The sequence below is a fragment of the Microtus pennsylvanicus genome, chromosome X, assembly GCF_037038515.1.
Source record: "Microtus pennsylvanicus isolate mMicPen1 chromosome X, mMicPen1.hap1, whole genome shotgun sequence".
Lineage (NCBI taxonomy): Eukaryota > Metazoa > Chordata > Mammalia > Rodentia > Cricetidae > Microtus > Microtus pennsylvanicus.
The window spans coordinates 99,163,503-99,176,124 of NC_134601.1; the positions used below are offsets into that span (position 1 = coordinate 99,163,503).

A 12,622-nucleotide genomic window follows, 5' to 3' on the forward strand; every position below is an offset into this window, starting at 1 on the left:
TGTGTTTGTGTGTGTGTGTGTGTGTGTGTGTTGTTTCATTCTCACAGCTAATAATCAAACCTGAGGGTCAAATTTAGGGTTGAACTGCCTTCCTGACTGTTGAGTTCTGTTATGATTGGTAGTAACTGTTTAAATTGCCACGTATTTCAGACAGTTCAAAAATATTAAGTGTCATGTCCTAAAATACGGCTTCAGTACATAAAGGCATTTGATGTACATGCCTGATAACATCACTTTGATTTCTGAGACCTACGCTGACAACATGACTTTGATTTCTGGGACCTATGCTGATAACATGACTTTGATTTCTGGGACCTATATAAAAGATAAAAGAGAAATAACTTCACAAAATTGTCTTCACAAAACTGCTACACACATACCATGCCTCATATGTATGTACATGAATCAGGTACAAACACACACAAAATGAAAATATAAAAATACTGTGTGCCTTTAAATTTGTACAAAAATTACAGACTGCTTCTTGTACACTATCAATGAATATTAAGGAGTTGACCATGTAAAATGAAGATGAATACATCTACTTTATTCTTTAACAATACTGATCAAATCTCTGATTTTCTTGTACAGCATTTTATAAGTGATAAAAGATTGCAAAGCATTTTGGAAATTGTATTAAATCCCCAGAGAACCAGGGAATTAATACAATATACAAGATAAATGTTTAGGGCTGCTGTTCGAGGACATATTTAACAATCAAGTTACTTGTAGTTTGGTTAATTGAAGAGATATACCATAGCACACATTATCATGCTGAGAGGGAGTGATTACAAAATAATTGTAGTTGTGCTATGTTAAGATATTTCATAAAGTGGATTTTAATATACTTCTTCAGTTATCTAGAGATAGACAAAACTTTGCCTCCAGATTATACCTTTTGCTCTGACCTCTTTCTAGTTTAACCTTTATTTATATCCCTAAATCTGTACTTCAGCAATGTATCCATCCTTTTAGAAATAATACTCTAAAAATCCTGATATTACCCAATTCAAAGTAGCATATTGGTGAGAAATGTTGAGAGCATATCAGTGCATTCTACAGATTTACAGAGCCCATATATAAAGAAATTACTTTTAATTTTATTATTTTGTTTTATATAGATTTCTTAATTACTTCCAAAAGAGTTATTATTTCCCAATGTTTATACAGGATTACAGTGTGGAACCGTTTCTTTCATAAGACAAATCTCAAAAGCCAGTGCTTTCAGAAGTCAGTCATTTTATAAATATGCAAAAATATATATTAGTAAAAAGATATTATGAGTCTTAATTTATTAAGTACTGACACTTCTTCTCTTTCAATTTTATTAGATTTCAGAGAATTTAAAAACTTAAATTTTCAGAAAAAAACAAGTTATGCCATCTTTCATCATTTTCCATTTTACAGTACTAAACAAATATAAATTCATGTATTGAAGGTGGGGTACTTTTACTATTTTATACAAAGAACAATTAATTATACAGTTATTGCAAAATACATACAATATATTTGTTATTTAAATTTATTGTGTATGGAATCATTTATGCATGCTGTCCTAGTACTAATTATTTTCAAGGGAGCAATGAATAAAAAAAGATATAAGCTTTACTCCCATTTAGGTCTTTAGTTGTTATCAGAAGAGCCAATTCATCAACCTTTTCAGGTGTTAGGTACCTCTGCTATGAGGCCATGACACTGAAAAAAAAAACATTGTTTTGTACCTGGTATATACTATTAGGGTCATTTATACCAGAAAACTAGATTGTTTTCCACTTTGTTCAGTAGCAAAGATGGTGTTCACATTCAGATTTAAACAACTTTGTTGTCTTTGAATATATATAAATTCTATGTCACCATTGTATGAACAATAGGAACATCATTTATAGTGATAACTTATTTATATTTTAATAAGTAAAGCTTGCCTAAATCAGAAGGGCAAAGATAAGGAACTAGATGTCAGGCAATAGTGGCACACATCTTTAATCCCAAGGATTGGGAGACAGGCAGATGGATTTCTGTGAGTTCAAGGACAATCTGGGCTACAAAATATCAATCTAGAAACAAATCCAGGTGGTGGTGTCCTACATTTTTAATCCCAGAACTAGGGAGTCATACACCTTTAATCTCAGCATTAGAGGGGATAGAAAATTAGAGGAGACTGAGACCTAGTCTGCTTAGTTTGTTTATTCTGCCATCCCCCAGCCTTGGTAGAGGTAATACTTCTCTAGTGGCTTGACTGATTTGCTTTTCTGGTTTTCAGGTTGCACCTCAATATCTGACTCTGTTTTTTTTTATTATCTCTGTTACAATCAGTAACGTTTCAAGTTTTAGCCTATACTGCAGCCCTTCTCTTATAAAAAGGTAGAGCCAAGTAAATACAAGATAATGAATTTTCCCATATGTTCTATAAGTGTATTTCTCTTACGCTATTTATCCCACTTTACCAAATATCTGAGAGCCATAATGTTCAGTTGTAAATTCTCCTCAAAATATCTAAATGTTTATGAATGTTTCATATGTTGCTTTCTACTTGTTGACTCTTCTCAGCAAAGAGAGAAACAGTAATAATCAGATCTAATAATTTGTTAGGATTTTAAGTCACCTCCTGAAGAAAAGAAACAAGTAAAGAAGTAAAAGAATTGAAAGTAATTTTAAAATACCGCTCATTAGGAAGCATTAAATCCAGAAATTGTAAATCTGCAGTCACTGCACAGACAGGGTTTGAAAGTCAGGGAAATGAGAACTGAGGACAGCCGCCTGAAGTCACTTTTAGATTAGGAGTCAGTTGAGTTTATGAAAGAGAATGAGTTAACAAATCAGACAGAGAGCCCATGTTCTGTTTAAACTTCAGCCATTGTTTTCCATCCCGTTCAGTTATTCCCAAATGAGAGCAAAACAAAACAAAATATATGAATATAACGAGTTCATTATGTTTTGCAGTAATTACACATTGAAAAATTAAAGGCATTACATTTTCTCATCTACTCAATGAACAAATCTGCTGGGCTGCATGGCAGAGTAGAAATATAAAGGAAACACGAATTAAGGGCACAATAATAAGATCAATCACTGACCAAAGACTCACTGTATGACAGGCACTATTCTAATCTCTATTAATGTTTTAACATGTTGTAATTTCACAACAGTGGTTTTTCCTTATGCAAATATGAAATAGAAAGATGAAGAACTCAAGTGATAGCAGGAGTCCTGCGTTTTCAAACATTGAATTGGAATCTATGTCCCTACTATTTTGCTATGGAGTTCTTATTCTTTTTACCTAACTGTATAAAATTTATGTGTGGGATACAAAACAACAGAAGTAAACAGAAATTTGAAACAGAAGAAGTCTAAGATTCCCATATCTAAAAGGTTATATGCAAGATACAAATTTAGAATAAACTGATTCACTGCTTAGAAAGGTCTATGTTCTTTTTCTTACAGGAGAAAAATGAGTTTATTTAAAACCTATTCCATATTCATTAGTAGAATGAAAGGTTGCCTACATTGAACTTCAAAAGTACTTCATGGATAAACAATGTAACTAGTTCTTTGTTTTTAATTTACTCTAAAAGAATCAGTGTTTTAAAAAGTTATTAAAACATACTTAAAAGCTACTTATTTAGAACAAAATTAACAATTGAAATTGTTATTTTTATATATGTAGACTGTAATATAGATTGAACTTTTTGAATTGCCTGTTACTATTTATATAATCACTTTATTTTAAGAAATTATGCAGGTAGACTAATAGTGTTACTCAAATAAACACGTTCCCGTACTCAAAGTCTATGCAACTCATCAAATTGTCTATGTAATCAAAACTGCCATTTAGAAGCTGTGAAAATTCATTTTGGATTTTACACCTTCACTATCTGTAGATGGAATTTTTCTGTCCCATTTGGTCTCACAACCATTCAGTCCCAAATAAAAACACAGAGGCTTATATTAATTATAAACTGTTTGGACTATTGCTCAGACTTATTATTAACTAGATCTTACAACTTAAATTAATTCATAATTCTTATCTATGTTTAGCTATGGGGCCTGGTACCCTTTCTCAGTAAGACATTCTCATCTTGCTTCCTCTTCATCTGACTTGTAACTGCATCTCTGCCTTTCCCCTTCTCAGAATTCTCCTAGCCTGGTTACCCTGCCTATACTTCCTGTCTGGCTACTGGCCAATCATAGTTTTATTAAACCATTATAAGTGACAAATCTTTACAGTATATAAGAGTATTATCCCACAACAGCTATCAATTATAGCTGTACTTATGCCCTACACACAGAGAAAGAAAAATGCACAAATAAAAATGAAAAACACATGACAATATTAAGTTAGGAAAACAATTTGCTTTATATCCTTTTTCACAACTTGTGTTACTTACTTGCATTCTGTCCATCGTCATCACCTAATATTTACTTTTCCTTATTCTCCTAGAAAACCTTTACTAGCCATACTTTTGACAGTGTTAACACCCAGAAATCACCAAAAAGAATTAACACCATGGGAAAAAAACTGCCAATAAACAAATGGACTAAAGAATGGGCTATTTAAAAATAGAAAAATGGATAATTTTCAATAACCATTTTTAAATGTGCTCAAACTCCTTAGCAAATAGAAAAATGTAAATTAAAACTGCTTTGACAAATTTTATTACCCAAGTCAGAATAGCTATCATCAACTAATCCAACAGCAAATGATGTAGAGAATGTAGAAAAAAAGAGGAATCTTTGTTCATTGCTGATTGAGATACAAATTAATTGAGCTATTATATAAATTAATTTGGACATTCCTCAAAAATAAAATTACCTTTCTACTAAGTTGTTTCATAATCAGACACATGCCCAGAGAATTTCATATCCACAACCTCTTATGTTTATTGCTGCTTTATTCACCATATGAAGAAAACAGAGCCAACATTGTTATCCATTAACAGATTAATCGATAATGAAATAGTATACATTTTTAAAAATGGAAGGTTATTCAGCTCCAAAGAAAAATGATGTAACAAATCTTGCAGAAATATAGATGGACTTGGAATAATATATTATTTCCTATATTACTCAAAATATCAATAGCAAATCGTGTTTTATAAATATGTGTTAAGATGAAACAGAAATATGTTAAGAGACATTGTATGCTAATATAGTTAACCACTTAACTTCGATAACTACGTTACTTACAATGATTTGAAAAGAATACATTGGAATGACATCAAATAATATACAATCTACACTCCTAGCAGGCCTCAAGAGTGGCAAATATTTCACTTTGGTATTAAATTTGAGCTAAAATTTCACACATTTATTTTATCTTAGAATTCTTTCTGTTTTGTTTCTCATACTAAAATATTGAATCTACTTTTCATATAATCAATTACAAAAAAAATCTACATCTTGTGTGACTCTCTGTTTCTTACTATTACATTTTGAACTGGACTCTTCTTTCTTATGCCAATGTAAACTATTTTAGGTTACCATTTTTCCTAAATTAATGCAGTTCATTTCCATTTTATTAAATTGCATTCAGTTTTCCTTCCTTCCCATATTATCTATTTTTCCATTACAATAGGAAAAAACTTCCAAAATACAAATTTCATTATCATATAATATCAAGTCTAACACTTGAAATAGGTTGCATGTTTTTTGGTCTGGTTCCCTTGAATCTATCTTTCTCGAGTCTTTTCTAACATATCCTCTTTTTGTTCCTTCCAAGCTTTGTGCACAGCGTTACTTGAAATTGCCATTTTGATGTCTGCCAAATTGTCATTCATTCTTGAAGACAATCCAAGTGTCTAGGAAACCTTGTTTCTTTTTTGAAACAACTTTGGTAGTTTCTATTATACATTATGTTAAATTTCTATTGTTTACATTTACACTTTTCTTCCTTGTTTCTAAGAGGCTGGTGACAGAAAATTTATCATTGTAACAAAATTTATGAGCACCAAGAAAAAGATACTTTCAAACCTTTGAATTCAATGCTTTTCTTAATTTTCATTTTCCAGTATCACATAAAAATACTGCATTAAATATCTAGACATATAAATACTTAGCAAAATGTAACAATTTTGTTACATATTCATGTTTCCCAATTATTCAAAATATCTTTGATCATAATTTTTACTCTAAATTGTTCAAAATTTTTATCATGATTTATTATTCTGCATGAAAAAAATAGGATGCTGTCTTATTTCCCCAATTATATAGAACCCATCAGTAAAGTATTGACCTTTGACACCTCATGGAATTTTGTATTTCTGAGACAAGGTTACTCTGTGTAGCTTTGGTGCCTGTCCTGGAACTAGCTCTTGTAGACCAGACTGGACTCAAACTCACAGAGATCTGCCTGCTTCTTCCTCCCTCGTGCTGTGATTAAAGGCATGCACCACCACCACCCGGCTAGATCTTAAGACAAATAGAAATGTATGTGTAATTGCAACTGTTCATTTCGATACTTTAACCAAACTTGTTGTTGTCCTATACTCATCAATCATTTCTCCACCTATCTAGTTTAAAAGTGCCATAAGAACTACATGGCATTATTCTTATTCTATTATTTCACTTAAGAGATCAGTTGGACCCCCTATTTCTATGTTTACTTTGACAGTTTTACAACAAACCTATGTATGATATTCTTCTGTCCTAAATTTTTCTTTATTCTTCCCACTTTTATGCATATACATATATATATATATATATAGTAAATAGTTTTAGAATTTAATCCAGATATAATTTTTTATAGAAAATGAATATAATGTGTTTGGTTTTATAAAGCCAAGTATTTCTTAGTCGGTAGACAGTAGACAATCTTTTGAAATAAGTCAAGTTACCAAGAAAAAAGCATTAAACAATGGAGGCTTTCTTATTTATTTATTTATTTATTTATTTATTTTCCTGAAGAAGTTGAACACTCTGCATTGGCATCGTTTACTTCCCATTCACAATAGGTCACATATAAATTCTGCTTTATTACAGGAACTCCACATACTGTATGAAAGTATCCATCTCACTGACAGTAGGAGAAAATGACACTGGACTCTGCTACAATTCCAAGATGAAGTACTTTGAAAAAGCTGAACTTAGCAAAAGCAAGGAAATTGCATGCCGAGACATAGAGGACTTTTTATTACCAACCAGGGAACCTGAAATCCTTTGGTACAAGGTATGGACCTGGAAGATTTTATTGCCTGCAAATAATTTAGTGTATATCTTATTTTAGAGAAATCTGGATGAAGTATTCAGTTATACCTCGTGTTATATAGAGTACTATACCAAGTTGTGCTGCTCATTATAGGTTTTTATGAGATTATATTTATTTTTTTATGGTATGAGTGTTGCCTGAATGTATGTCTGTGCACCATTAGCATACAGATTCTAGAGAGTAAATTAGAGGACAGAAGATTCCTAGGACTGGAGTTATAGAGCATTTTTGGATTTGGATATACACAAAAGTAAATTTAGAATCTATGAATCTTCGTATGGAATAGTTTATTCACAGACACAAACTCCTAACTTAACCTTTTCTTTATCCAATCAATTGGAAGTTGGACTTTAGGGAACTGGACCTCATACTCCCTAGTGTACAGATGTCAGAATCAAAATATTAACACTTGTAATTGAATGCCCATAAATTAGAAAGAAAATTATTTAAAATAAAACAAGAAACCTGAACAAGTTCTAAAATATTTATTCAAAATTATAAGCATTCTTCTCAAAGATTTAACTTTGATCCTGCATTAATAACCAATGGAATCTCAGAGCATTAAGAGAGCTGTTGAAAGATTTTTCAACTCTTCCCTTAGATTTTTGTCCTGGCCAAATAGCTAACATTACTAAATTATTAGTCCCACTGGCTTTGTTCCTGTGGGAGTGAGTTTTGTTTTTTTTCAGTTTTGATAATTTTGTACATTTCATCTTGACATTTTGTAGTTTGCCTGTCTTCCACAGTGAACCTTTAAGAATATGATAAGATTAAAATTTCTAAAACCACATATTCTTTTATAGCATTTGTGTGTGAATACTCTAGACTTGAAGTTTTCCTTGGTGAGCAATAAATTGATTTTGAGATATATATTATCCTTCTCTTTTGCAGTGAACTTCTTAAGGTTTTCTAAAATATGAGAGTAAATATGCATGCATGTGTACCTTTCAATTAAAACTAATTCAATAAATTCAACTTCATTTAATGTTTCCTTATTTCATAATATTCAGTTAGACATGTTTTCACCATCATAATAGTCACTTAGAGTATAAAAATATCATGACAGAGTGGAAGATAGAGGTGCAGTATATATTATATGACACTTTAAATATTTTGTAGTAAATAGTTAATCTCTTCCACAAATTTTGGACATTAAAAAGCTAATTCTAAAGAATAATACTTTAATAAAAATATATGTAATTATGACTAATTATATCACAAATATAATCAAATGATAAGTATATTTTGGTTTGAAATAACTGAAAAACACTACACATCATTATACAGAGGCACTGACTCACATATATTATGGTCCTTAAAAATTTGACTTGTCAATAAAAAGTTTTACCTGTTTATAGTTTAAAAGCACTTAAAGCAATTTTGTCCTCATTCTATTAGTTTAAACACTAGTCTGAGAATAAGGATTTAAGTTCTTCGAAAAAGCAGAAATCTCTTGACCCAATAACCTTATGACTAAAGAGATTATAATTTGGCACGTTTATTAATAATGAAAATGAATATTCATGATATTTAGCAAATAAATAGTTCTCATTCACTGTTAATGGGAGTGTAATCTGGCATAGCTCTTATGAAAATCATTATAGATACTTTTCACTATGTTAAAATTTGAACTTCCATATGATAGAACCATACCACTCTTGGGATAGACCCAAATAATCCTATATCCTACCACAAGATACACATGAATGCATTTTATTGTTTCATTTTCACAATAAGGAAATGGATCAAATACAGATACCCATCAAGAAAAAAAAAGTAGTGTGTGTATATATATATATATATATATATATATATATATATATATATATATATATGGATTGTAACTTTGCTTGAGCATAAAGAAAAAAATCTTCAAGAAAATAGATAGATCTGAAAAGTAGTCTATTAAATGAGGTTACCCAGTTTCAAAAAGGGAAAATATCTCATTTTCTCACATATGCAGATTCTGTTGTTTATGTACATGTAAATAAGAGGTTGTGAGAATGAGCATAGATTGTTAAACTAGATAGAATTACACAAGAGGGAAGAGGTGTTGCTAAAGCCCACTAAGGCAGTCAAGGTAAGTGAAGAGAGGTGACATGACAGTGGAAAAGAGGCTGCTTAGTATGGAAGGGTACAAAGGAAGAGAGGGAGGGAGGTGGTGAAGAAGAGTATACAAGAGAAACAATAGAAGCAAATTGTGTCTGAAAAATGCCATATTGAAAACTAATACTTTGTGTGTTAATAGAAATTCAAAAGGCCTTGTACGCAAATGTTGTTTCTTCAGTATATAGAGATTTCAATTTTTATAACTGCAGCAATTTTATTTTGATAGAGAACTAGAACAGAGCATCTACCCTGTAAATCTATTTTGCACTGTTTATTTAATAATACATTTTAAATCTTATATGATGAATACCAATAGAGTCAATTTCATGGTACTCCTCTATGAATTCTTTGCTTTTAAATTTTATGTTGAGTGTGATTAACATATACCTGTTACTATAGCTAACAAACCAATATGTTTCTACTACCAAAGTAGTACCATTAACAAGTTAATGTGACCCTAAAACTACTCTCCAAGGGGATGTTCATCATTTCCAGATTTGGAAAAGAATGTAATTTCTTTATATTAATTCCAAATCTTTAGCCCCTGTAAAATCTTAATGTATAAATTCCTGTTAATCATCAGGCATTGCGCTGCATGCCAATAAACCTACCATGAGGCAGAACAATCAGGACTTAAAGCCTAATCTCAATTACACAGCAAGTTCAAGGCCAGCTTGGTCTAGAGGAGACATTGTGTGAGTGTTCTTAATGAAACCAAAATTATTGCTTTAGTGATTTAAAATATCTTTTATTTGTCATATGTACTAGCTGATTTTATGGTTTCTGTATAGGAATGTAGAACAAAAGCATGGAGACCAAGTATTGTCTTCAAAAGAGATACCTTACTCATAAGAGAAGTCAAAGAAGATGACATTGGAAACTATACCTGCGAACTAAAATATGGCGGCTTTGTTGTGAGAAGAACCACTGAGTTAACTGTTACAGGTAATCACTGTCAGTGTTTCATTTGTAAGTAGAGAAACTGCCTTGTGAGTCAGTTTCAGGGCTGCATACTGATGTTTTTCAGTGTGGGTAATGAAAGAAACACTCAACCAAATACTAAGTGGATTCCTATAGGTGGAATTTACCCTTCTTGTGTTTAAATCATCTTGTGCTGAAATACATTTGAAAGGTTAAATAGAATATGTTTAGGGAATTATACAAATGTTAGCTTTTGAAAGTACTTGAAATAATGAGTTTACAATTTTTGAAGATCGTGCTTGTACTTTGTAGTGGAATCATTTTTAGAACCATTTTCTCGAGCAATGGAATAGAATACATAAAATCTACCTCTGCATTTACGTCCTGCTGAACATTAGACAAATAATTTTTCATTTTGACTTATTTGTCATTATATAGATAACACATATGATCTCTTGGGTTCAAAACAATTTCAGACAAAATCATTTTAAAAAGTAAGATTTGTTTTTATTTTTTAAAATAATCTTTTTTATTTTACATAACAATCCAAGTACCTTATCCCTCCCCTCTTTATTCTCCCCCCAACTTCCTCACACCCCATTCGCTATCCACTCCTCAGAGAGTGTGAGGCCACCCATCAGGAGTCAAAAAGGTCTGTCATATCACTTGAGGCAGGAAAAGGCCCTTCACACTGTATCTAGGACGAGCAAGGTTTCCCTCCACAGGGAATGGGATCCAAAGAGCCAATTCATGCACTAGGGATAAATACTGGTTTCATGACCAGTGGCCCCAGAAACTACCCAAGCCACACAACTGTCACCCATATTCAGAGCGCCTAGTTCGGTGTTTTGAAGAATCACAGAACCATCCTGATATCTTGTTGATGCAGAAAGTAACCAGAATAGTATCAGAGAACTACTTTTTAGAAACAATGTGCAATTCAGCAGTCTAACAAGCTTATTTGAATTATTTTAAGCTCCAGAGTGTTAGTTTACTAATGTACAAAATGATGAAGATGAAATTTGCCCCTAAAGGATTTTCAAGTGTCAAATTATTTAAGATAATATGGATATGCAGTAAGAAAATCCAAATGTTCAGCAATTTAGTGATGTAAAGGATGATATTCATGATCTTTTTACATTTACAACAACAATCACTTTTGAAAAAATTCCATATGGATCGTAAAAGAGAAGCCAGGACAAAACAAAATAAGAAATTATGTATATTTGCACATTCTTATTGAAAGAGGTTCTTGATAACTTTTGGGGGTCATATTTGTGAAACGTTTTTAGAACACCATGTATTAATTAATTTGATACCTTCACTAATGCATGTAAAATATCTTTCTTCTATACTAAGCAAATATCTTTTTTTATGTGTGCACGTATCCATGCATCATATAAAAATTTATTTCTTTCAAATCTTGAAGTATGATATAATTTGATTCAAAACATTATTGTTTCATTTGACTCATTTGCCAAATAGCAATTATTCTGACCAGGGGAAAATTCTTTACATGCTATTCTCTTTGGTAAAAACCTCTGATAAATATCACTAACAGTTTACAGCTGACACTTGCAATTAATGATAGACTTGAATAGTCAACACACATTTAGTCTCTGGTGTGAATTATATACCTATCCTAAGTGTATGTATGATTTGCAATCATTTGGTCTGCAGTTTAGTTTTGTGTAATAGATCAGTGTATAGAAAAATTGAAAGGAGGACTTTATCACTTTTATTCCCATTGTTTTTGACAGTTCAGTGAAAAATATGCCAGTGTACACAATAAATACTGAAAATTTTCTGTGGCAATTTTAGCTTACAAGGTATACTGTGATAGATTTTCCTAGCATTAGGTATTTAGAAAAAATGAACCTAAAATATGAATGAAAGTGATATTCTGAATAAAGATATAACGATATTTTTCATTTCTTGCCTTAACTCTTTAGAAAGGAAAATGTATCCATGGTAAACATATCATTCTTTGTCTAGAAACAATAGTATTTATAAATATAATCCATTATGGGTCAGCTAGAAACTAAATATTGTGTCTTGAACTGATAAAAACCATACATAAGAACATTAGGTAAACCTAAGAGTATAACTTTATACTCTTACATTGTTTTATAATTTTCTGTACTTTCTGGATTTGTACAAAACCTTTCCATTTTATTCATTTGAAAACGAAGAATACTTAAGTCCTGATCTCCAAAAGAAAGTTGGTGATTTTGCCAGAAATAAATTATATGAATTAATAGGTCTCATCTGATAAAACTATGCATTCCTGTATTATGCATTCATCATAAACAACTCCCTTCTATTCCACCCTTTGTATGGTATGCCTTGTCCAGCTGATATTCCGTTGAGGCCTTCCTTTTTCTAAATGGA

At 31.3% G+C, this 12,622-nt stretch overlaps 1 protein-coding gene across 1 annotated transcript in view; it reads left to right on the forward strand.

The window, feature by feature from the left end:
* The window catches only part of Il1rapl1 (interleukin 1 receptor accessory protein like 1), a 1,263,049-nt gene that overhangs the window by 688,013 nt on the left and 562,414 nt on the right, over positions 1–12,622 (forward strand). Inside the window, exons 4-5 of the mRNA XM_075958196.1 lie at positions 6,976–7,162; positions 10,102–10,255. Of these exons, the coding sequence (XP_075814311.1) occupies positions 6,976–7,162; positions 10,102–10,255 (341 nt within the window). The remainder of the gene's footprint in view (positions 1–6,975; positions 7,163–10,101; positions 10,256–12,622) is intronic.